Source organism: Macrosteles quadrilineatus, unplaced genomic scaffold (assembly GCF_028750875.1).
Source record: "Macrosteles quadrilineatus isolate MER2022 unplaced genomic scaffold, UCM_ALF_1.0 Scaffold_3__2_contigs__length_128488019, whole genome shotgun sequence".
Classification (NCBI taxonomy): Eukaryota; Metazoa; Arthropoda; class Insecta; order Hemiptera; family Cicadellidae; genus Macrosteles; species Macrosteles quadrilineatus.
The window spans coordinates 4,290,387-4,317,986 of NW_026542596.1; the positions used below are offsets into that span (position 1 = coordinate 4,290,387).

Sequence of the window (27,600 nt, forward strand, 5' to 3'; positions counted from 1 at the left end):
GCAAAACATTAGTTTCCCTAAAATGGCTATATTACGATAACCTCGTCGAACTAAATCAAGGTTAAATTCAATATTACATTGTAAACTATATGTCTTTTGATTTTATGAGATTTTGGTTTCAAATAATGCTATCAGAACATAAAGATTTATAGGAAAACCAGGAAAATTACAACAAAAATTAAGTTTTATTTAATGTTTACTACAAATAGCGGGATTTATCTTTCTTATATATTTTCTTATTGTGTTATTATTCAAAATTAGCCTAATTAATAAAATAGTGACAACATGACAGTTAAAATTCAACAACAGGTAATAGAATTAAAAGGCAAACAAAAAAGTCTTACAAAATATGAATTAGGCCTATTGGCCTAGCACTGAAAGGGTTAAGTCTGGCACACATTTTTTATCTTTTTTTCTATAGTAGATAGAAGAAATCAATTTGCGGGACTGATAAATAACAAATGTTAGGCACTTTTTACAAATTTTGAAAATAAAAATTCCCTTAAGGACAAGGGGGGGGGGGTGGGGGGTAACTAAAAATTTTCAAATGACAACCCCCATCTTGTGACCCCTCATTTTAAAGGTCATTGAAAGACAAATCCAAAGATGTGTCTAAAAAAATATTTTTTGCACCCTATCCAAGATGGCGGTTTAAAATGTACTTAGGGTTGAACGGGTAAATTAGGTATGGCACACATTTCTTATCTTTTTACTCTTTGTAGATTAGAAGGAATTAATTTGCGGGACTGAGTAAGAACAAATGTTTGGCACTTTGGCATAATTTTGAAAAAATTCCCCTTAAGGGTACCTAAAAATTTTCAAATGACAACCCCCATCTTGTGACCCCTCATTTTAAAGGTATTTGGAAGACAAATTTAACGATGTGTCTGTAAAAATTTTAATGTGTTTCAGACTTAATTCACCCGTTCAACCCTAAGTACATTTTAAGCCGCCATATTTTAGTTACCCCCCACCCCCACCTTACCGTTAAGGGGAATTTTTTTCAAAATTATGAAAAAGTGCCAAACATTTGTTCTTACTCAGTCCCGCAAATTAATTCCTTCTATCTACAAAGAGTAAAAAAAGATAAAAAATGTGTGCCATACCTAATTTACCCTTTCAACCCTAAGTACATTTTAACCGCCATCTTGGATAGGGTGAAAAAAAAATTTCAGACACATCTTTGGATTTGTCTTTCAATGACCTTTAAAATGAGGGGTCACAAGATGGGGGTTGTTATTTGAAAATTTTTAGTTACCCCCCACCCCCCCCCTTGCCCTTAAGGGAATTTTTATTTTCAAAATTTGTGAAAAGTGCCTAACATTTGTTATTTATCAGTCCCGCAAATTGATTTCTTCTATCTACTATAGAAAAAAGATAAATAATGTGTGCCAGACTTAATTTACACACTGTGTATATATACAGGGTGTTTGGTATTCAGTGTCAAATATTTTTAGGTATTATTATGCAGGCAAATTGCGATAAAAATGCACAATTTGGATGGTTACATCTTACTTCTACTTCCGGTAACAGTCATTTTTAGATTTTTTTCAAATTTCTTGACATTGCCTAATAAAATCTCATGTTTCTCAACTTTTAGCCTACATAATGACATTGTGAATGACATTTTTAGAATCTTCTATCCATTGTTGTTGTCCATTTATTGTTTTCTATCAGAAAACTTATAGTATGGTACAGCTAAACCCATTTAAAAGTTTGTAAATTAGACTTAAATAACAAACTCCAGTCTTCTGGCAGAATTAGAAAAGTTTTCCCTTTCATCGTAAGGAGTAAAAGCTCAAATTTGAAGTAGGAAGTACTGGAATCCGTTTGTTGGCTTGTAGATTTGCAGTGATACAATCATTTTGATTAGGAACACAGTTATGTTGTATACTTGGCATATGAAGCATTTGGGCATCCATTAATCTCACTTTGTATCAATCAGCAAGTTTTCAATACCTTCTCTGTAAGTCATATGTTAAATCTTCTTCTGTATAGAAGTCAATCTTGTCTTGAATTAGGCCATACTTTTATTTAATCTCAGATAACAAGTCAAGTCTAGTTTGCTTAATAAAACGCCCCAAGTGTATTAAATAACCAATGCTAAATGGTATTTAAGAAATGTCCTTTAATTTGGATGTATTTACTAATTTGCCATTGTACTGTGGGTGATTTTTCAAGCATACTAGCTGTTACCCACGGGCTTCACCCCGTTTGACAATAAATTAAAAGAATAACAAACTAATAAGTATAGCTGAGGTATTTTTAACATTAGGTATATGGAAAGTTCCCTTTAGGAAGGAATTACGACCTTAAAGGGCAATTTATGAAATAATGGATAGTTGTGTGCAAGGTTTCTCGTCATGACGAACATTTTAAGTATATGGTTTATGGGGTTCTGACTTGTAGTTTTCTCAAAAGTTCATGGGTACTTTGGGATTTATATATGGATGACAGTTCATTTATTAACATTTTTCTAAATCTGTCATGGCTACCTATCATTCCATAAGACCAATGTTAAAAATATTAAAATTTCATTTAAAGTTTTTAACGAAAATCAAATTTTCCCAGAACAGTGGCTAGCTAGCATGGATATTGTTTTTAGCCTGAAACTAAGATATTCCTGACAATTTAGAGGGAATCATAGGAGCCGTTTTTGAAATCATTGTGCGGAAACGATACTCGTGTTATGGTATAGATTCTATTATGTAACTTAATCATCATAGTATTAACAATAATAATATGTACAGAACAGATGTCTATAAAAATTATAGTATAGCCAGTAAATTTGGAAAATACATCACTTATCAAATTTAATAATTATTTTGAATCTTTCAGATAGCGCCAGGAACTTCTTCCCACACCAGAATACGTTTAAGCGACAAGGGACTGAAAAAAGTTAACACTACAAGTCAGTACGGAGACCACTACGTGCACATCAGAGTAAAGGTAAATACATTATATTTTCACCAGCTTTTTCACAATTACGGGATGTTTTCCATTAGAGATGTGTGAGCACAGGTTTTTCAGGTCGAGTCGAGTTAGAGTCGAGTAATTGGCAAAAGATTCGATTCTCGAGTTCGAGTCGAGTTTAAATCAAAAAGATCGGATGTGTAAGTTTAAGTAACTCCTTAGGCCAAGAGCATGTAACTTGTAAAATAACCTTGTTACAAGATAAGGTATAATTATAAAATAAATTAATTATTAATATTTGTGCATATCAATAAGTGAGCATATATCTATACAGGGCTGTGCGAATCCAGAAATTTTGGTTCGAATCCGAATCCGAATCATAGCTGTACAGATTTTATCGAATCCGAATATTTTAATTACTCCCGAGTCGAATCTGGGTCGAATCCGAATCTCAAATTTACAGCCATTATCGAACCCGGATCGAATCCGAATCTGAAATTTAAAGCTGTTATCTAATCCGAATATTTAAACCTGTTCAGAGTCGAATCCGAATCCGAGGAAAGTCAGCAGTACCAATTTTCACATTTTTAGACCACATTTTCTGGGGCTGAAATAACTTAGTGAATTGCTTAAAAAAATTCTTGAAATGGGCCAATTAAAAAAGTTATAAAATTTAGGCCTACCTATTTGAAGTTTTGAAACTAAAAAATTGGGCATAGTTAGGCCTACCACCTAGGCCTAAGTTACTCACTAAAAGTGATGGACTACCAATTTGTGTAGTCTAAAACATAGGCCCAGCCTATTATACACCTCGGTGTTAATCCTCCACACAAGCCTATGTCTGCATTACTATTACAAGTAACAACTCACACTGTGAGGTTAAGTTTACTGATAGCCAAGATAGGGTTCAAATGCGACCTAGACTAATGTGCCTAAAGCCTAACACCAAGTTGGTCAGGTTCCTAACATGAACCAGTCAACAGCAAATCGGAGTGCACAAGTAGTTTTTTAGTGTCTAAAAAATTATATTCAATCAGAAACTTGTAAATTTGAATATCGAATCCCAACTCGGATCTATTTCCAAGAAATTCGAATATCGAATCCGAACCCGGATCTCTTACCAGTAAATTCGAATATCGATTCCGAATCCGAATCCAGTTAGAAACAGTAGATTCGTTCTCGAATCCGAATCGAATCTCTAAAAAGATTCGGATTCGATTCGTTTTTCGAACTATTCGCACAGCCCTGTATCTATATATCTAATTCCGTAAGCCCAAAATTTTACAATGAAATTGTGAGCGAACAAGAGGTCGTAGAAAACTGGGAGAGGTCTCATTTTAAAGGTCTGGGCATGAAATTTTGGGGAAAATTATTAATTTTTCTTAATTATGCACCATAAAGGTTGTTAGGGAATAAAATAATTCACATTTAAATAGCATGGGAATCTAATTGTATGTCTCGAGTACTTGTACATCTCTATTTTCCATAAAATAAAATATATAAAAGGCATTTTTTAAAACATAACACTGGTTGGGTATGTTATGATTTGTACAGCTTTGCTACTGAGCAATTATTTAGAGTACATGTCCTCTGTATGGGCTTGTCGTAAAAGTATAAAATGCTTAAATTGAGTTGTACTCATGCTCTGCGTTTGCAATGGGGGAGAACATGGTTTGATATTTCTTGCTTTTATTCATTTACTTTATTCAATCCCTACATAAACATTTTTTATTTATAATTTTATCTACAATAGTCTATGTTTTTCAGCTATTTATGTAAAACACTGTCTAACCTCTCATCACCACTGTCATTGCCCAATACGCCGCCCGATTTGCCGTCGCTTTCACTGTCATTTTCACACAAAAGTCTGTCAGTCTCATTCAAGAAGATGCGATCAAATACGTTTGAATGCCCCATTCATTAGTTATAAAACATAAAAATAAGCCCGTAGCTAAGTTATAAGGACTTATCACCACTGAAAGTACGAACACAAACAAACACAAACGTCTGAACACAATTTAATTGAGTTTTGACGCTTAGAGAGTTTTTTTAGCAAATAGATTTTTTGTAAATAAAAAATTAGATTGTACTAACTGCTTCTATGTGTAGGCAAAATTTAATATTAAGTAAAATAATAACAGATTCTGATTCAGTAAACTGAATTTTTTTAGATTCCAAAGAAACTCACTGATAAGCAGCGAGCCCTGATGATAGCTTACGCTGAGCTTGAGGAAGACACCCCAGGTATCATACGGGGAATCGCTCTCAAGAAAGATGGTAAGTTATATTTATTCATCGGAAATTGTCAAAAGTTTAGATTTAATTGTTAAATATTATGTAATAAGTGCAAGTACACAGAACTCAAATTCAGTATTTAAAGAAAGTTTAGAGAAAAAGTTTGAAACTGCCTTTCAATTGCCTTTTGGTTTACCTTTTGACGTTTTCCGCCAAACCCCACAGCAAGAAGTACCGTTGGATATTTCATTTCCACTCAGACTAAGACCTGATGGGTATGTGTGTATGAGAAGTTGAGGAACTGTGTTTCGCTTGTGAAAACAAAGATTAAGCGCTGGAGCCTGAAGGTTGGTGCGAGTATTCCAATCTCAATGGAGGCATTGCAGAAGGAATGTGTGTGTGTGTGTGGGGTAAAATGTTATCATTTTAAAACTTGACATTGACTGCCATTTCTATTTGCTTGGACTGTAATGTTGTTCTGTTGTGGTTCCTAACAATACCAACTAACAACTTTGTGGCCTTAACTAGAACTACCTAGTGTTATGAATCCTACCAGTAGCTTTATGTAGTATTATTATTGTTGGTTTTATTCCCAGCGTATTAGCAAGATATTGTATGTTGCTTGTATATTATTTGTTTTATATTGCAGTATTAGAAAGACTCTGCAATGGCTGTTTATCTAATAACAATTCCTTATCAAATATTGATTAAATTGAGAGTTTTAATTAGAATCTTAATTAAAAATCAGTCTAGTGAGATCTATTTAGTATGGTAATTATTTTTTATTGTTAGTGATTGTGAATTACCAAATTCACCAAATTTTCAATAAAAAAAAAATGTAATTAACTTGAATTTATCTTTTGCAAGCTAGATTCACTTGTCACTTTTCATGACTGAGAATTAGTTCAAAAACAAAGAAATCAATGATAAATTTACTACAAATATTTTTTTCCGAATCGCTAGCTCACTTCCAAAGTATTGTAGCACTGTCTACAAATTAATATGCCTCTGCTTGAATGATCGCTTTAGCACCAAACCACTTTTTGACAGTTCATAAGTAATACCATTTCATTGATAGGTAAAACTTACTTTATAGGCTTACCTCCGTCAGTAGTCCAAAATTGTGTCTTAATTCAACTAATGTTGATCAAAGCTGACATGTTTCGTTGCATTGCAACATCGTCGGAGCTTTACGTCAAAAACATCAAATAATTTAAACATAAAATACAACACGGGACACGTAACATTTAAACACAAAATAATTTCGATGTTGCAATGCAACGAAACATGTCAGCTTTGATCAACATTAGTTGAATTAAGACACAACTTTGGACTACTGACGGAGGTAAGCCTATAAAGTCATTATTCGTAGTCCAGGGGCTATCAGAATGAATAATATAAAACTTACTGTCAAATATCAAACATATGTAAAAAAACTTTACATTTTTATCAAAATTCATTTGTATCTATATCTATTTTTCTCACTACAAAACAATAACCACATATTTAAGCCAGTAATTACAAATTTTGTTTTCAATTCATCCAACTAACACAAATTAATAAAATTTTAATTCTGTTTTAGGGAACCCTAATCTAGATGAACAGCCATTGGCAGGGTCGGAAGAACGCTTAAAGGAATCTGAGGATGGAATTTTAACAAAAATTAAAAAAGCTATATTTGGATAAACGGTAGTATTGTGAGTTAAATAAATCAATAGTGTGTTTAATATCAATGTGTTATGTCAGTTTAGTAGTCTTATTGTGTGTTGAATAGGGACTAAGATTATTTAAGTGGATGTTTAATGAAATACACAGTTCAATAATCTTATAAAAAGATTTTAAACATTGTGAGGTAATCATTAGGCTGGCTAGGTTTTGCTTACTTACTGTACAATAAGGGGTGTAGCAAGGTATTGGCAAAAGAGGCCCCCGCCAAGCGCGCAGGAAGCATTGGTGTGCAAAATTGGCAATTGAATAGTTGTAAGAATAATTGAAAATATTTTTTTATATTCACAGTTCTATTGGAATTGTGGTAGACTACTAACTAGAATTGAAAAAAGATTGTCCATACTTTGCCACGTAGAATAATATAATTATGGGAGAGAGCGGAGCGCTTTTGTATGTTGTACGTTGAACTACCGCCCAACTTAATGTGAACTGCAAGGCGGGAATTTTTTGGTAGGATAGTTGGCAGTGCAGCAGTGCCTTTGTATTTTGTCTAATCAAAAGTGAGTAGTATAGTGTTTATATAGTCAATGGTAGTGGTAGTAGTGACAACAAGGTACCTAACCGGCTTAACATAATCTGGCCACAGACTGATTAATTGTTTATGTTAATATTAACACTGTTTTTTTTTAATATCTTAAAATTAAATTGCTTATGAAGTTTTTATTCATTTTCGGTTGTTATTGGTCTTAATAGACAATAGACCTACAGGTAGTGCGCTCAAGGGTCGGCCTCTTCGCTGCACTACGGTATAAAACAGCCAACCCGTTAATAGATTACGAAACACTGTTGTACCGGTTCAAACTACACATACTATTATGTACAGTATATCACGCTGAAGATGATGTCTTGAGTATTGCTGCGCCCTTGAAAATATTCCCATAAGAGTAATGTTAAACTTGTGACCGTATAACACCTTCCCAAGTCGTTATAAAAAATAGTTTTGGGGTCAAATTAAAGATAAATGTTCTTTAGGGAAATGCCTTTTTTATAACAAACTTTAAAATTGTTTACGGTAAATTAGAGTTTGTAAAAAAAAAGGCATTTCCCTAGAGAACAGTCATACCGTTATTGTGACGACAAAATTATATCGTTGCACTACTGAAGACTCTTAAATAATCATCGTGGCCGATGGCCGAATATTCAGCAGCTGTGCTACATAAAAAATGCCATGAGATATTAAAAAAACTTGCTGAAATACACAAATCTTACCATTTTAAATTCCTATGAGATGTTTGTAAAAAAATTTATAAAACACGCAAAACTTACTATTTCGCACCTAAAATTGCAAAAAACTACCGGAGAAAGACCCCTGGGCCCTGTTTCATAAAGATACTAGTCTAGTAATTACTAGTCTAGTAAATACTAGTCCCGTATTTACCCGTCCTACTAATTTGTGTTTCATAAACGTTTTTATACCGCTAGTAAATACTAGTGAATTTTACTAGTCACGTGACCGAAACTACTAGTCACGTGACCAACTTTACAAGGTAAACTTTCAAAACAAATTTCTAACCTCAATCACGGGTTTTCAAATCCTTTATAAAGGGTTTTAATTTTGTTTTCATTTGATACAAAAAGTAAATAGTTGTAGAAACGCAGTGTTTTCTTTTAATTAATAAATATATAGACACATAAGTAAAACAATCACACATTATTTATCAAACCGCTATTATTTATGTTCATCAATGAGCCCGCCGGCGCGGCGTCGCGTCGCTGCAATCAACACGGTGATTGTAGGCCTAGTTGCGGCGCTCAACTGTTGGGTGGAAGTTGATCTGTGTCTGCCGCATTCGCTGTGATTTGCATAGTTTTTGTTTTATTCTGACATATAAAATTAAGCTTGCTATGAGTAAAGACAAGAAGGCTCAAATTTTGAATGTAATTTAATCGTCTAAGGGCATTTTGTTAGGAACGTTTTCATGTACCCTAACCTATGTTTTCAAATATTCGAATGCATAACAATATTTGGGTTAAAAACCATTCTGTGATATTCTAATTTTGAGTCTACAAACCATGAATAATAAGCCTAAACATTTATTGATGTAACAAATAATTGCAACGCGTTACAAGCAATGGAGAAGTAGGTTTTCAAGTACAGTATAGTAAAACATGGCATATGCGCTATTGCAATTGCAGGGCGTAGCTCAGAGGTAGAGTTTTTGCTTCTCATGTGGTGGGTCCCTGGTTCAAATCCGTGCCACTCACTATACTTTAGTTCCATTAATTACACTTTTTAATGTTTTACATTTAAATAACAGCTCTAATCAACATCTAATTTTTTATTACTTTGAATAACAAAAATGCAGAATACCAAAATGGATTAAAAGTAATGTTTTATGATAAGCAGTTCAGTCCAACGCCCAAAAATCAAATATAGACCTACAAAATTGTTAGTACATCACAGGGTTTTAGCTATTTAGGGGAAAAAATAATAAGCACCTAAAAAATACAATGCAACTCCTCTTTAAAATTGTCTTACTATTATTTCCTATTAGAATGTCTTTAAATAAAACCGAGAGCCTTGGGTGTAAAATAATCTGATTAATGTTGCAATGTTGGATACATTTTTGTACATCTTTGTATGCAATACGGTATGCGGTTTTAATTTGGTTTCTCTCAAACTCAAAGCTTAAAAATCTTTTCTCTGTGATAGCTAAATAGTTGATAATAACCATGAAATTTAACTCAAGTAAAATTAGACTAAAATTTCACAGAAATTTATAATTATAATTAATTCTAATAGGGCGATTGTACATACATTATAAAAATCAATTTCACTCTTTTTGTACTACGCCACATTTATTGATTGTAATTTATATCTAATAATAATTATCATTTTAGCACTAATAGATCTATTTTTATCTTAAATTGCAAACGTGAGCCAACTCGCACTTGCATAAAGAACTTAATAATTCCGTTTTTTTTTTAATAATGTGAGTAATGAAATAACTCTCTTTCCAAAAATACTAGTCTACTACAAATAATACGGGTGTAAAGAGGTTGTTAGAAAATGGCAAGTATTTACCAGTGTAATTTACAAGAGTAAAACTTTATGAAATACATTGCTGTCTACACTAGTAAAAACCACTAGTAATACTAGTCCCTACACTAGTAACTAGTATTTTACACTAGTAGGTTTTTGAAACGTAGACTTGTAAAATACACTAGTATTACTAGTCCATGGACTAGTAAATACTAGACTAGTAGTTTTATGAAACAGGCCCCTGGTCCCTCCCTTTGCTGAGGGGTTGTCCCCCCTTGCGCAAACTAGTATTATTTGCCAAGTGCGCCATATACTCATAGCTACGTCCCTGTGTACAATCAAAAATTCAAATTGAGATATCTTGAGTACCGGTAGATTTGTTTTTATTTTTTAGGGTACCTATCTTTAAACAACAGTGTAATGTAAACACCTATCATGTGACCCCTCATTTTAAAGGGTTTATGAAGAGGAATTGAATGGCGCAAACCAGAGGTCAATATCACACCTAACCTAACCTAATCAAAATGGCAGCCATTTTAATTGTTTAAGATGAGCAAGCAAGATAAAGTCTGGACACCCCCAGTTAACTTTAAAATTTAGTATTTTAATACTGACCAAAAGGTGAATTCTCTTTTTTTGTAAAGGTATGCTGAGTTTAATTTTCCTGAACCTGTTAAAAAATTAATGGGGGATATTTAAAAATGACTGCCATTTTGATTAGGGGTGCGATATGGACCTCTAGTTTGCGCCATTTAATTTCCCTTGAGAAACCATTTAAAATGAGGGGTCACATGATAGGTGTTAACATTTGAAAATTTGGGGCTGCCCCCAAAATACCTCATTTTGGGGGCCAGGTACAAGTTCTAAATTTAATGAAAAAGTGCATTTCTTTATGTTGTAAACATGTGCCGAGTTTGGTTTTCCCACTGCCACATGTTATAAAGTTAACTGGGGGTGTCCAGACTTTATCTTGCTTGCTCATCTTAAATTAAAATGGCTGCCATTTTGATTTGGGGTGCGATATTGACCTTTGGTTTTGCGCCATTCAATTTCTCTTGATAAACCCTTTAAAATGAGGGGTCACACAGGGTGTCTAGTAGTCGGGAAAATCGGGAAAGTCGGGAATTAGTCTTGAATTTAAAAATGGTCTTGAAAAGTCGGGATTTAGTCTTAAATTTGATTTCAAAGTCGGGAATTTTTATGATTTTGCCGCGATCGCCGTCTTCCGTTTACGTAACCGCGATAGCCAATGATGATAGTCCTCACGGCCTCGGGAAATGTTCATGATTTTGTAGCGATCGCGGACGACGACGATGACGTTTCCGTGACCGCGGGAGATGACGATGAAGTTTCCGTGACCGCGGGAGCCGACGATGTTGTCAACAGGGCCGCGGGAAATGTTAATAATTTTGCCGCGATAGTGGACGACGACGATGACGTTTCCGAAACCACGGGAGACGACAATGACCTTTCCGTGACCGCTGGGGACGACGATAACGTTACCGTGACCGCGGGAGACGACGATGACGTTTCCGTGACCACAGGAGATGACGATGATGTTTCCGTGACCGCGGAAGATGACGATGATATCTGCTCGGCCGCGGGAAATGTTCATAATTATGTCGCGATCGCCGACGACGACGATGACGTTTCCGTGACCGCTAGAGATGTCGATTAAGTTTCCGTGGCCGCGGGAGACAACGATGATGTCTACACGGCCGCGGGAAATGTTCATAATTTTGCCGTGATCGCGTACGTCTACGATAACGTTTCCGTGAGCGCGGGAGATGACAGTGATGTCTAAACAGCCGCGGAAAATGTTCATAATTTGGCCACAATCCCGGACGACGACGATGACGTTTCCGTGACTGCGGAAGACGACGATGATGTCTACACGGCCGCTGGAAATGTTCATGATTTTGCCGCGATCGAGGAAGACGGCGATGACATTTCCGTGACCGCGGGAGACGACGATGACGTTTCCGTGACCGCGGGAGATGACGATGACGTTTCCGTGACCGCGGGAGTCGACGATGAAATTTCCGTGACCGCGGGAGACAACGATGATGTCTACACGGCCGCGGGAAATGTTCACGATTTTGCCGCGATCGAGGACGACGGCGATGACGTTTCCGTGACCGCGGGAGATGATGATGACGTTTCCGTGAACGCGGGAGTCGACGATGAAGTTTCCGTGACCGCGGGAGACAACGATGATGTCTTCACGGCCGCGGGAAATGTTCATGATTTTGCCGCGATCGAGGACGACGGCGATGACGTTTCCGTGACCGCGGGAGACGACGATGATGTCTACACGGCCGCGGGAAATGTTCATGATTTTGCCGTGTTCGCGGACGTCGACGATAACGTTTCCGTGACCGCGGGAGATGACGGTGATGTCTAAACAGCCGCGGGAAACGTTCATGATTTGGCCGCGATCCCGGACTACGGCGATTACGTTTCCGTGACCGCGGGAGATGACAATGACGTTTCCGTGACCGCGGGAGTCGACGATGATGTCTACACGGCAGCGGGAAGTGTTCATGATTTTGCCGCGATCGAGGACGAAGGCGATGACGTTTTCGTGACCGCGGGAGATGACGATGACGTTTCCGTGACCGCGGGAGTCGACGATGATATCTGCTCGGCCGCGGGAAATTTTCATGATTTTGTCGCGATCGCGGACGACGACGATTACGTTTCTGTGGCCGCAGTACATGACGATGAAGTTTCCGTGACCGCGGGAGATGACCATGACGATGAAGTTTCCGTGACCGCGGGAGACGACGATGATGTATACACGGCCGCGGGAAATGTTCATGATTTTGCCTTGATCGCGGACTACGACGATCACGTTTCTGTAACCGCTGCAGTCAATGATGATGTCTAAACGTACGGTACGCAGAAGATTTCATGATAAAAAAAAACCAAATTTGCTAGTTAGATTTTTTTATTGCTGCATTATTTCTTTACTTGAAAACACCACACTATCATAATACTACTTTATGACAAAGACAAAGAGTTGGTGTAGTATTATTTAGAAAATTTGGTTAGAAATAGCTATAAAAATTGGTATCGGTATCAAGAATTGAGAATCGATACATTTTGGTATCAACACCCACTAATTGTGGAAAAAACTAGTCTTGAAAAATCTGGAATTAGTCTTGAAAAGTCTGGAATTAGTCTTGAATTTTATAATGGAAATAAACTAGACACCCTGGTCACATGATAGGTGTTTACCTTTGAAAATTTGGGGCTGCCCCCAAAATACCCCATTTTGGGGGCTGGGGCAAAGTTATAACTTTGATGAAAAAGTGCAACTTCTAATGTTGTAAATATGTGCTGAGTTTGGTTTTCCTACTGCAACACGTTAAAAAGTTAACTGGAGGGTTCCAGACTTTTGCCTTACCCTGTATGAGTCCAATAAAAGAAATCTAGTATCTCCTGAAGTAGAAGTAATCCTGAAGTCCTCTTTATGGCGAATGGTTTTGAAGTCTATGGCATCATTGTCAAGCTAGACACCATAGACAATGAGGTGATAGATGTCAAATCTGGTTGCCATAAAGACGACTTCAGGTTACTTGGACAAAAAAAATATAATTTGACTTGTATGTGAGAAATTAAGGAAAAGCCAATTGGCTGATGAGGAGTGTTATATACAAGGATTTCCTTGTATATACAATTTCCATCCACCATCTCCACTCCTTCCAATCCATCTACCGCTCTATCTACCAGGCTAGCTGATCCCTATCCTTGTATATAATAATCCTTAACTTCTTGTAGCCTATATAATTTGTAAAGAAATCCAGAAGGCAACACACAAAATGAAGTCCTAAAGAAATTTTCATTGAAAGGAGATGTTTTCTGAATTCTATCAAACAATACCTGCTGAACCAGGCTTACACAGGAAATGATGCAGTAGGCCTACACACAGTATACAGTAGATTATCCTAACAAAACAATTGAGGATTTGGGGTGTTTGGATACCAATTTTTTGGATGGCTGGTCATTGACAGTATTTTTTCACCATTTGCATGGTTTTCCATGAAAACTCTTATTTCCACTGTCGATTACAAACACTAATTTTAACTGCCTCAGTATCTTGGGCTTCTCAGAAACACTATGTCCTGAAGTCTGCATTTGTTATATTAATAGTGTGTTTATTTAGTTATAACCTTATTCTGATTTGATATATTATTATTTTATGTTTACTTTATGTTATGGGTTATTGGATGTGAAATACAATGGAATAATTATTAATTTTACTCAAAAAGGGGTTTAATTTAGTATATTAAGGGCACAACACACTAAGCACTGTGCGTTTACTCTTAGAGGACATAGTTAGAATCAAACCTCACAGCAGAACAGCGTACAAACTGTCATTGACAAAAACCTTAGGAAAACTGAGTGAAAATAGCGCACAGTTATATCGGAGAAGATTTTGTTCATATGAGGCAATATCTTTGCAGTATTCCCTTGTGGAACTTGTGGTTTGCGCACAATGTAATTAAAATTTTGTTTTTTCCTGCTTTTGGTTGACCACCATTTATGATAACCATAAATTGGATAATCAATGCTCTACCAGTACTGTCTTTGAAAATATAAAGAAAATGGAAGATTTCCTCAAGTAAACAAAAATATGAAAAACATGAGATATAAAAATTTAATATCCCCCATAAAAATCATGAAAAATAATCAACGCTCTATTGTCTTTGAAAATATAATATAAAATGTAATATTTCCTCAAGTAAACAAAAATATAAAGAATACAATGTATAAAAATCTTATATCTCCTATGAAGTTCATAAAAGTTTAACAGAAGTAAATTATTGTTAAGTAGGCCTACATGAAAACGAATTGTCTTATGTTGTGTATGAAAATCTGCTATCTCCTGTCTAAAAAAAAAAAAAAAATTAACACCTCCTGAAGTACTTAAGAAATATAATATCTCATGAATTTATACAAAAATGTTTCACCTCTTTTTAAATGCAGGAATATGTAAAATGTCCAGAAAAATTAAAAAAGTAATTATGGTTGATAGTTAAGATTCCGGTTAAATAATTTTCACTCTTACTATTCCAAATCATCCAAAGACTTGTTTAAGTACCTAGTAACTTTGCTGGTAGAGTATAAACCAAAAGAAAAACTGAGGAGCAATTTACACAGGAAAGGTTGTTAATCTGACGGCGCAGACACGTCCGTAAACCTTCCCTCTCTAATAGACTCTCGTCTCACCAATCACCTTCATCCACCTGATGACTGACTCACTCTCGCTAGTCCTTCAGTGAAATTACATTTTGCCAAATAAAGAGAACGTGATTTAAATTCAGAGTGTCCACATTCTGGAAAGTCAGAGATAGTCATGGAAAGTCATGGAAATAGGCAATACCCCCGCCGCAGCAAACCTGCAGACTAAGCAAATTTCCATTTGACTAATTGGATTCACACTAAAATTTCTCCTAATAAAATTTCACATTTATTCCCTATTTAAATAACATTAGTTTAACGAGTACCTCTAGTTTGAAACAGGAAGGGTAAAAAATTTTTTTTTATGTTAATAGCAATTTTTTTAATAGCAATTTTATGTTTCAAATTTTCTTTTATGTTAATTTATGTTATGTTAATTTATGTTATGTTAATTTTTTTTATGGAAATAAATGCATTTTCCAAATGTGATCAAAATATGCTCATAAACAAGCAAACAATAACAGTTTACTTATTCTCTAAGAATAAAATGGATGTTTTAAATTTACATTTTTTTTTAATTTTCTCCGTAACCATTAGGCGCATAAAAGGCTTCAACATACTAAATTATTTGTTTTTTAAGCTCTACAATATGGTTTGGAAAGAAATTGCTAAATTTTATGGTTTTAGGGTCAAAAATGAGAAAAACCAATTTTTACCTCATAAAACCCCCAATAAACCCCTGTTCCCATGGTCTGATCATGCTGGTTCGCGAACTCATTAGAATAAATGTAGACTTACATGTTTACACAAAATTTCATCAAAATCAGATAATTTTTGCTCCAGTTATCGATATTGTGCTAACGGACACACACACACATATATATACGTTTATCAATTTGAACGGTTGGTGTTTTTGGCCTCTAGGGACCTCAAAACGAAAAAGCAAATCGGTCCCGGGTCCAGGTCTTACCATGAGAACCACGGTAATAGTTTATTCCCTTTATGGAAATTCGCTAAAAAGTAATGGAAGTCATGGAAGTCCCCAATGAAGGATGGATTTGACGGGATTTTTTGATGCTCCAGTCGGCCATAACCCCGACTATTGTACAGGGTCTTTCACAAATGTACCACTATTCAATTAACTACAGTTGTATTAGTTTATGAGTTTTGAGTTTGTATTAGTTCCAGGGCTGTGCGAATAGTTCGAAAAACGAATCGAATCCGAATCTTTTTAGAGATTCGATTCGGATTCGAGAACGAATCTACTGTTTCTAACTGGATTCGGATTCGGAATCGATATTCGAATTTACTGGTAAGAGATCCGGGTTCGGATTCGATATTCAAATTTCTTGGAAATAGATCCGAGTTGGGATTCGATATTCAAATTTACTAGATTCTGATTGAATATAATTTTCAATATAATTTTTTAGACACTAAAAAACTACTTGTGCACTCCGATTTGCTGTTGACTGGTTCATGTTAGGAACCTGACCAACTTGGTGTTAGGTTTTAGGCACATTAGTGTAGGTCGCATTTGAACCCTATCTTGGCTATCAGTAAACTTAACCTCACAGTGTTAGTTGTTACTTGTAATAGTAATGCAGACATAGGCTTGTGTGGAGGATTGTGTAGTCTAAAACATAGGCCCAGCCTATTATACACCTCGGTGTATAATAGGCTGGGCCTATGTTTTAGACTACACAAATTGGTAGTCCATCACTTTTAGCGAGTAACTTAGGCCTAGGTGGTATGCCTTACTTATGCCCAATTTTTTAGTTTCAAAACTTCAAATAGGTAGGCCTAAATTTTATAACTTTTTTATTTGGCCCATTTCAAAAATTTTTTTAAGCAATTCCCTAAGTTATTTCAGCCCCAGAAAATATGGTCTAAAAATGTGAAAATTGGTACTGCTGACTTTCCTCGGATTTGGATTCGACTCTGAACAGGTTTAAATATTCGGATTCGATAACAACTTTAAATTTCAGATTCGGATTCGATCCAGGTTCGATAATGGCTGTAAATTTGAGATTCGGATTCGACCCAGATTCGACTCGGGATTAATTAAAATATTCGGATTCGATCCGGATTCGATAAAATCTCTACAGCTATGATTCGGATTCGGATTCGAACCAAAATTTCTGGATTCGCACAGCCCTGATTAGTTCAATACAATCTGTCCCTTCTTGGTATTTTATCATTTAATTAATGTTTGTAAGATATTGTTGCAACAGTAGTGTATATTAAAATGTTACAACTTTATTATTATAACTCAAATTGCAATACAAACATTGTTTTAATGTTTTAAGTTGTCTTAAATTAAGTATTTTCTAAGTTAAGCTAAATTTTTAAACACTAAACTCAATAAAAAATAAAAAAGTATATTGGAAGGAAAAAAGAAAGTGGAGAGAGAACTTGGCCATGCTATAACCAGCTGATCTCTAGTTGTTGATTTCTATGTTATGTTTTGAATTTTGATTATAAACACTAACTTGTTTAAAAATTATTATTTAATTAAAATAGTTTAATCTATATCTATAAAAGAGGAACTATGTATGTATGTATGTATGTGTGTGTGTATATACGTTATGGACTCCGAAACCGCTCGACAGATTGTAATGAAACTTTCAGGCATTATTAAGCATTTTTCAAGGATGGTTCGAGTGAAGTTTGGTGCAGATCCGTCAAAAGGGCTCTGCCCCAGAGGGTTTTAAGTGGACCAATGTCAGACTTTTTGATCTACAATGTTTACAAAAAATATAATTTAAAATCAGATGTTTACTTTCACCAACTGTTTTGTAGGTTGAATAATCACAACATTCTGTATTAGCATTAGTCATGATTTGAAATAGTGCCACAGTGTTTCTACAGATTGCAGCACAGAAAACTATTTTACTTTTGAATAAGTCCAAATGTATTAAACCCCAATCGCAGCACACCTGTGCACTTAACAACGTTTAAATTCTCCAATGTTAAATATTAAAACATAAAAACCTTTATAAAAGTACTGTATTATAAACAATAAAAGGGTTGACTTTTTTAAATTTATGACAACAGCTAATTTGCAACCAAAAGGTGAGTGAACGTAGCGAACGAACATCAACCTGGAGGCGAGTAAGCGTAGCGAACGAGCTAACCTGAAAACAAGTGAGCGCAGCGAACGATTTCCAACCTGAAGGTGAGTGAGCGTAGCGAACGAACTTCAACCAGGACGTGATTGAGCCATGCGAATACTTATGAAGTTAAGCGGGGCAAAGCCCGCGGGTACAGCTAGTTAATAGATAAAAGAACAATCTCCTTTCAATGAAAACTTCTTTAGGCCTTCATTTTGTTTGTTGCCTTCCGGATTACTTTACAAATTATATTCAAGAAGTCAAGGATAGGATCAGCTAGTTTACCTGGTAGATAGAGTCCAGATTAGTTTTGGTAACACACACAAAACACATAACACAAAACAGTAAAAATAATATTTTGTCTCTATTAGGGACTTCTCAACAAGCTCACACCTAACTCCATCCTAGCTACAATAGACGTTACATCCCTATATACCAATATCCACCACGCCAACGGACTTGCTGGAGTCGAACATTACCTTGATAAACGGACTAAAGGTGAACTTCCTAAAGCCTCTTTTATCATGAGACCACACATAACCTTGGTTTATTTAGTGAAACAGGTATATGGCGTTCAATAATAAACAGCACTTTTTATGGTTGGATCTTAAGGTTAAGAAAAGTTTATAGCTATTTTACAGTTTAAAACTAAACCCAGCAGGACTAAATCATTAGACTGAGTAATTGAAGAACCTGCTGGTCTAAATGAAAGCAATTAAAACTGAAACAACTTTCACATTCTGGACCCATAGATCATTAATATTTGGGCTTAACTATCCCTAGTGTGTCCTTATAAAAAAACTAAAAAAAAACTTGGGCTTGTGTGAAATTTCAAACAAGTGCCTGACTAGAGTGTTATCCAACAATGGTTTGTTTCAGGTTCCAAGCAAACTTTTGAAGGGGAAGACGAGCTACTGAACCAAGTACGGAATGCTTTAAATGACGTCAGGCCAGAGAGAATAGGTAAAAAGGTTGTAGACAATGTAGAAGATCATTCCACAGATACAAAACGTGGTGAAATACATTAATTTAAACAATAAATAGTGACTATTAGCGATAAGTCGGCAATTATTGTCAACCAGTCAAATATATCTATGTTACTTGAAACCCAGAAAATTATGTGATAAAAGCTTAAGTTCGTTGTTAACTTGCTTTGTTGTTATTTTTGTACATACCCACTGAGATATTCTGGCAAATGTTAATAAAGCTGGCTTAGTAAAATAAATGTGTTTTATTTATAGGTTAACTAATGCTTGGATTGCTTACTTAATTAATTGTCTTGGTAGCAGTTAAGTTGTCAATTAATTATCAATTCAATTATCAATTATTTAAGATGGGAATGTGCTATGTACATATTTTAACCCAAATATGAGTGAAGGATGAGTGTAACATAACATAAATTACAATATTCTTATATTTCATAAAATAAAATAGGCCGTTGCAATTAGCTGTTTATTTCATCAGCTGACTAAGTGCACGGTAAAAGTACATTACGTTACTTTTCTGTGTGTAGGCACGGCAAAGGGCAACTTTCCAGCCAATCAATACAGATGGAAAAACACCTATTTCTGTGTAGTATGATGTAAAAAAAATTGTATGATTCATGGGAAAGATTTGATTTAATGTGTTTTCTTAATATATTATTTTGGTTCGTTGAGTAAAACAAATCAATCAAAGTGAAGCATTTAACCAACAAAGTTTATTTTTTGATAGTTCCAATCTACACATCTTATGCCAAAGGAGTTTTAGTGACCTGTATTTTTGGTTAAAGGAGAATTATGAACATTGACCTTGCATGTTATAATCCTTCTTAAGGGAACTTCCCTTGTATGCCTTTGGCACTACATGTTCTCTGCTGTTTGATATCAGCTAATTACTTTAACAGTTTGTATTATCATCTATATTAGCTTTTAGCAAAATATAATTATTTGTTTACTTTTTTAAGGAGAAAGAAGGTCAATATAACACATAAAAAGTACACATTAAACTGATATTTCATCCCTTTCAGGGGCTTCTTCAGAGGTAGAAGGTAGAATGGCAGCAGTTCTGACACAGTTTTAAATGTCTTTCCAACACTTAATACACTAAAAGTTATAAACTGTTACACATATATATTTAGTTATTTACACCATTAATTTTACTGTACTACTGTAGTTAGTTGTTTGGGCAAGGAATATTTTGGAAGGAATTTGGGTTTATCTTATGTTTAAGTTGGGTGGAGCTTGTGAATTTGTAACAAATTGATAGGCCATTTCCCATCTTCTAAGCATCGAGCTATTGCATTGGTTCTTTGGTAGGGATTTCACAGCTTTTGTGGTGTAGCAACTGTCATATTGGAGGTTGTGGGTTAGGGTATGTTGTTCTATGAGTTTTTCTTTGTTGGGTTTAACATCATGACGGTATCCATTCATCCTTTTTTGTAAAGTTTCTGTTGTGAGGCCAATGTATTGGGCATTGGGTGCATTCTAATTGGTAAATCAGGTTTACCGAGTTGCAGGTGAGGTGTCCGGTGTCCTTATTTTGTACTGTCTATTGTGGAAAGAGCTGGAGAATGTTTCTGCTGGTTTGTGAATGTTGCAGGATTTGCACCTTTTCTCATTACAAGGGCAAGAGCCGGAGTTAGGCTTTTCTGTTGGGGGTATTGTAGTGTCTGGTAGTTTGGGATCTACAAGCAAGTTTTTCAGATTTGGAGGTTGTCGGATGGAGGTTTTTGAGGAAAATTCTTGGTTAGGCTCAAAGATTGTAGAATTTTGAAGGCTGATTTTAGAAGATGGTTCAGAGATTGTAGGCCGGGGTGGTAGGTGGTTATTAAATTTAGGTTTTGGTCTTGGTTGTTTATATTCTTCTCCTTTCTGGGGTTTTTGTTTGGATTGAGCTGCTTCTATTTGGGATTTTACAAGGTTTGTTGTTATGTTTATTGTTAGGTCCAGGAAGTTGACTGATTAGTTAGAGAACCCCCATTTTGAAGGTCGTGATAAAAGAAAACTAACAACACAAATTTGAGGTCTCTATCTTAACCCAGTAAAATATGGCAGTCAATTGAAATCTTTAGAAATCGGAATTAACTTACAATTTTCCTTACGTAACATTTTGGGAACAGTTAATATAAGATTTGTTAAAGCACTATTAACATCTCATTTTATTATTCATTACAAGGTTACAAACTTTCTACTGAAGATTTCTACTGAAACCAGTATTTTTTTTTGTAATTGTATTGCCATGTAATGTAAAAACTTGCATAATCAGAAATATTTTGTTTTTTGTTGAAAAGCAAACCTACCTATTCAATTTAATCATTCAGTTTGAATTAGAGAGAAAAAGATCAGATTGCTGAATCCTACCTAAATAAGATGTTAGATCAACAACAACTTTTAAAACATTGGTCAGTCGGCATACAAGCTGAGTGGAGCAGAACAGTTTAATGAGAAGAACAAAGTTTTCTTTTGGTTCAATAGGATTAAAAATGAGAGCAATTGCGTTCGTAAATCATCAAAGTTTTTAGTAGAAATTCACGTTAAACATTTCACAGAGGGCTTGAATATAATTTAATTTATAAAGCTCACAAGGGGAAAGTTGTATTATTTGTAAAAAAGTAACCTCTTGGATACATTTTGTTTTTGTATTTTTATAAAGCAATTAATTAAAGTGGTTCTCTGCCTCTTTCAGTTAATTTTAGCGAATTTCCCTATATTAGCTATTACCGTAGGTGGCATGGTAAGACCAGGACCGATTTACTTTTTCAATTTGTTGTCGCCAGAGGCCAAAAACACAATTATTCGTTCAAATTTATATATATGTAAACGTTAACGTTTGTAACCGTTTTTTGATGGTTATCCACCATCAACATTAAGGTTAATATTATGTTTTACGAGTTTTTCATGTATATACAGAATTTATTGTGGCACATGGATACTTGAACACAAGTGTACTTGTGTACTTATACTCTCTTTAAAAATAAAATTCCAACTCACCTCCCCACCTAATTTGGGACACAGGGTATTACTAAGAAAAAGGGTACATACTAATACACAAGTACATTTGTACTGGATGAAATATTTACTTTAGAAGTATTCAGAAAACAAATAATTTGGTGAACAATTTAAATGCATGATTAAGTGATGCTGGCTGAAGTTTTCAACATAAGAGAAGTTGGTAGAAGAAAGTGGTCTTCTTCAATGTGTTAATTGTTGAGATAGCTCCTGAAACAAAATGCCATTATGTAGACACTGTATTATTGATTCATCCATTTAGTAAAATAATGATTCATACTAGCCCTATATCATCGTTATGAGAGAGTAACCTAGGAGGTTTGAAGGGAAGTTCCCCATCACTCTTTTGCAGTTGATTGTATGCTGCAGCTGATTGGAGTTTATGCAAACCTCAGCTGTTGAGCTATTTTTCAAAGGTAGGATCTAGTGAAGGGGATAGATTTCTTCTTTTAAACCCGCCTAAATTTAGTGAATGAGTATATACAGTACAATCTCTAGTCTAATAGAATACAATGGCTGTTACAATCAAATGTTAAAAATCTTTAAAAAACATTAATTCTTAAAAAAAAAAAAAAAAAAAAAAAAACCCAGAAGGATGCAGCACAACACTTCCATCATCAACCACTAATGAGTTTAGAAGGCGAGATTAGGACATATTATGTTCATTGTTCACGTCCTAACATCTCCTAATTGTTTTATAAATTGCATGAACAAAGGTTTGGTCCCATAAAATTAAGGATAGAATATGTTTATCATTTTTTATTTTTCTAACCTAAAACAAGGTTTAACCATAAGTAGTGGTTATTGTGTACTACAGGTTGGGAAATATTACACACATATATCAGTACATCTATTGGTTATAGCACAGATGCCATTTTTGGGTTATCAAAATAATCATTCCAGCCAACAAAAAGGTTGTCAAAATACCAGGGTTTGGACCGTCCTGAAAATTAAAAAAAAATGCCTAGGCAAAGATTTATGCAAATATAATCAAACAAAATCTGAGCAAATGTAATCCACGAACTTACATGAAGATGCTACAGTCAGTTGTAGTTCCAGTTGTCAAAGGAAGGTATGATCTCTCTACATCTGTTGAGAAAGTCTCTCTTATACCCCGGGGGACAAGTGTCTCTACTGGGGACATAGATAGGATTGGCTGATACATTGTAGGACCAGCCTAACACCAAGCATACAGCCACCATGGACACAATCACTACTAGCCGGGCGATCATAGCTGGACCTGGAGTTGGACATTGCGAGGTTTAAGTCAACAGGTATCCTACTATTGACTTTTGACTCAGTATAATAGTAGTAGACAGACATCCCGTATGCATGGACTAGCTCTTGCCAATGTGGTACATTACATTGTTAAATAAGCTATTCCCAGAATGAGTTTCTCCATTAGCTTTTGTTACTATGAAACTCGTATGACATAAAAATGCTGTAGTTGACAATAAATTGTTATTTTTGGCTTGGTCAACAATTAGGCGTATTCGACAGAATTAGTAATATAGGGCGTCATCCAAGTAAACAGTCAAACTTCAGGAAATGGTTCTATAGGTCAAAATAAAATAAAAATCAAGAATGTAATTTTCTCCAAAAAACTTTGTCATCCATCTGGCTAGGCTATACAAAGTGTGCCTCAATTTGCCTTATTTTCAACTAAAGATCATTTTGGTATTTGAGCTATTTGTTATTGGATCTTTTTCAATTGGTGTTGTTTCATTGAACATTTAAAATGGTAAACAAAAATGTTCTTGACATATTTTCATAATAATTACCCCTTTTTTAGAATTTAAGAAATAAACATGTAAAGGCCCTCTATTTTGAAATTCGGGATTGGACCAACTCATTTTTTTATTGTACTAAAATACTAAGCAAGTTCCACAAAGATTGTTTGAATAAATTCAAAGATACACTAAAATATTGTACTTGATTATTTTAATGTAAAAATATGGTGGATCTCTGGTTAACAAAGCGTTTTTGGGAAAAATGTCATTCTTGATTTTCCCTTTAATTTTACCCGTTTCCCGGAGTTTGGTTGTTTACGTACGGGACACTCTGTATACATCAACACACACTCTCATTGTCTTTCTTTATTAACTTTTACGTTAATTTTTATCATAAAACTATTTACAGCTTTAACATGGGAATAAAATGTCTTCTGAGTCAGCCCCACACACTCAAGAATGAGTTTACTCATTGACATTGATAGGAATAAATTAATCTAATCTAGACAAACAATATTCACCCTACTTATACATACAGGGTGTCCCATAAGCAAGTTCGAAAAATGAGGGGTATGTTAAATGGGTATACGAAATAACATGAAAATTGAGAATAAAATTTTTTGCAAAAACCTTGTTAGCAAAATATCCACCATTTTAGGTTTTTTGGATTTTAAAGTCATATCCTAAAACTATTTAAGAAATCTTTATGAAATTTGGTAAACAATCTTTAGGAGCCATAAACTTTTTATGGCAAATAACCATAAAACATATTATTTGGTTAAAAAGGCAGCCATTTTACTTTTATAACTTTAATTACTAAAATATGGCAACACTAAGTAAAAGATCCAATAATAAATAAATAGCTGAGAAAAAAAACAGTCTAGACTGTTAGGGCGCACCTCCTTTTACGTTTAAAAATTGTGATTTCTTAGCTATTTTTATTATCATTTGATTTATTCGAACTTGGTGGTATTTGATGGATAATTTGAAATGCTAAATATTTCTTGCTACATAATGAGAAGTTTTTTGAAAAAATATTCTTTATTTTCATTTTATTTTGACCCATTACACATATTCATAAATTTGTGTACTTACCTACAGGACACTCTTTATACCTAAAAAACCTCACCTATGCTTTTTTTCGATCCCTATTTTATTTAAGTTGATCTCTATTCAAGTCAACAAGTTTCAAGTTAATCTTATATATTTTTAGATGTATTAAGCCAGGTTATGTAAAAAGTATTTCTTGTATTTTTTTCAGAGTTATTAATTGTTATATCATTATTGAAAATATTAATCACAAAACACTCTAAAATAAAAATAAAATAATTTAAATAGTAGGATATCAATCTATAAATAAGATGTAAACAAAACGACTACTTTGCTTAAGCTGGAAAAAAATTTTGTTCAATTTTAACAAATGCTTATTAAAGAAACATAAGTTTATTGGTCTATAATAATAGATTGGTAGCCTATAAAATGATTAACTTTTTGGATGATTTTTAGTAAAAACATAAACTATAGTGGGAGTAAAAAAATGGGTTTGTCAATATTATTGAAATTTAGAACAAATAGGTACTTGTCCAGTGATACTTTGCGAATCAAATAAATTTGCTAGAACATTGATAGTGAATAAAAGGTTTCCTTAATAGTAGATAAGAGTTACATTGAAATCTGATTGCATAGTATGTAAATAGAAAAATTAAAACAAATGTATAAACGAGCAGCAGAATTTTTAATGTTTGATGTGGTAAACTAAATCTTATATTTTCCTTAAGTCTACTTCTCTTATATTAAAATAAAGATATTTATGATATTCAAATGAAAATTTACAGATCAATTTAAACATATATATTCACTCCTGATAAAATTACAAAAACAACTTGTAGAGTTCACTTTTAAGTTGATTTTATAATATTGATATTAGGGTCTATATTTACTAACTTAAATACTCACTACAATCTAAACCTTAAACCACTGTAATGTCCAACTGCACAGGATCACAAACTAGTTGATCGTAGTGAAAATGAGAATTGATCTGAAAATTGTAATCAACTGATTCAGGAACTGACTAACCTACACATCCGGTGGCTAACCTGCATCAGATAGTGAATTGATAAGATATGATGGTTCTACTTCTACAGTTTAGTGACTAAACACCTCAACTAGAGTACACTGTGAGAGTTAAGTGATACAATAAGTGCGATATATTAGTAGTCCATTTCTCTTAAGTGGCCTTGACTAATGAAACAACTGAGTAAAAACCAAAATTGATTCATAACCATTAGTACTGTATGGTTCAGAAACTTTGAGATTAGAGTGTAGAGACAATATACGGACCAGTTCAAGATAACAGAGGTTGAGATATAAAAGAACATAGAGTTTTTTTTTTTTTTTTAATTCATTGTTAAGCCCCTGAGCTGTAGATATTATTGTAAGACTAGATTACGCCAATAGCTCATTGAATCGTGAATTTCACTTCATGTTTCAGTACATGTTTCGACACATTGTCATCATCAGCTGAGTACTAACTAGTGAAGTTTTTATTCACCATATGGTTTCGTCATTGTTCAATTAAATAAACACGTAACATGAATACAACACGACACGGAACATAAAGCTTTACGTGTTGTAAATGTATATGTTCCGTGTCGTGTCGTATTCGTGTTACGTGTTACGTGTTTATTTAATTGAACAATGACGAAACCATATGGTGAATAAAAACTTCACTGGTTAGTACTCAGCTGATGATGACAATGTGTCGAAACATGTACTGAAACATGAAGTGAAATTCAAGATTCAATGAGCTATTGACGTAAGTAATCTAGTCTTACAAGAACAGAGCTCAGAAAAGTTGATAAACACCCAGATTTGAGGGTGTTTCCAAAAGTAAAAGGCTCGAGTGGCTATGTGGGATGGAGAGAAGATAAATAACTTTTAAAAGTATATTCCGAGCAGTACCACAAGGTAAACGACCTCTTGAAGTAATGAAAGACATCTTCTTACTGGGATCTACGTTAGATGAGGGGATAGAAGATATGGGATGGCAGAATCCTCTTAAGGTGTCAGTGGCCTATAATCGGATTAAACAAATAGGTGGTCTCGTGACATTTGCTTACAAAAATGGATTTCCCCATTAAACTGCCAGGATTTGCCAATATGCATGTTAAATAGCTGCATAAATTATACCTATTTAGTTTTAATTGACTTCTCGATTCCCGTCCTTAGAATGGGTCCACAGCTCGTAGTCAGTAATAAAGTTACATTGTGATTTTCACTACAATCCTATACTCATCTTACATTTCATATATTGAGTTAAAATACGCCTCAGTAGCATTCCCGTGTAGGATTACGGATTCAACAGAAGTACATAATTATGATTTCTCAGCTTATAAACATGAATGTTAATAATGCTAAGGAATTGACCATTTTTGTTTGGAGAAAAACAGAATGGTAGTCACTAGCGTTTACCAAGCAAGCCTTGATGTTATAACTTTCACCTTTCACAGTTCCACCGACAATATCTCTTATCAGTTAACTAGTCAGTGTGTCAGTAACAATAACAACATTCTCATTGTGTTCTGTTATATGTTTGTCAAATTACTCAAAGCATCAAGGTTGTGTGATCATGTTCTGAGACTTAAGTCTGGTAAATAGCTTTGATTTGTAACAACATTAGATGTTTGTAAGCCTACCTCCAAAATAAACTCCAGCTAAAGGCTCTT

General features: G+C 34.5%; 1 protein-coding gene and 1 long non-coding RNA gene across 5 annotated transcripts in view; one reads left to right on the forward strand and one right to left on the reverse strand.

Moving 5' to 3' along the window:
• The window catches only part of LOC128990579 (protein tumorous imaginal discs, mitochondrial-like), a 50,463-nt gene extending 31,160 nt beyond the window's left edge, over positions 1-19,303 (forward strand). For 2 of the 4 annotated variants that reach the window (XM_054413013.1, XM_054413014.1), the window contains exons 8-10: positions 2,839-2,949; positions 5,085-5,190; positions 19,036-19,303. In XM_054413013.1, coding sequence (XP_054268988.1) covers positions 2,839-2,949; positions 5,085-5,190; positions 19,036-19,184 — 366 coding nt within the window. In that variant the 3' untranslated portion in view covers positions 19,185-19,303. Of the gene's footprint in view, positions 1-2,838; positions 2,950-5,084; positions 5,191-6,730; positions 6,846-19,035 lie in introns of all 4 variants that reach the window. The other 2 variants (XM_054413017.1, XM_054413016.1) reach the window with 2 other exon arrangements.
• A 2,821-nt stretch (positions 19,304-22,124) lies between these two features.
• Positions 22,125-25,960, reverse strand: LOC128989883 (uncharacterized). The gene is made up of 3 exons (XR_008490470.1): positions 25,832-25,960; positions 23,174-23,385; positions 22,125-22,355 (listed from the first exon to the last, which is right to left on the reverse strand). It is a non-coding gene; the product is annotated as an uncharacterized LOC128989883 (long non-coding RNA).
• Positions 25,961-27,600: the final 1,640 nt, after the last annotated feature.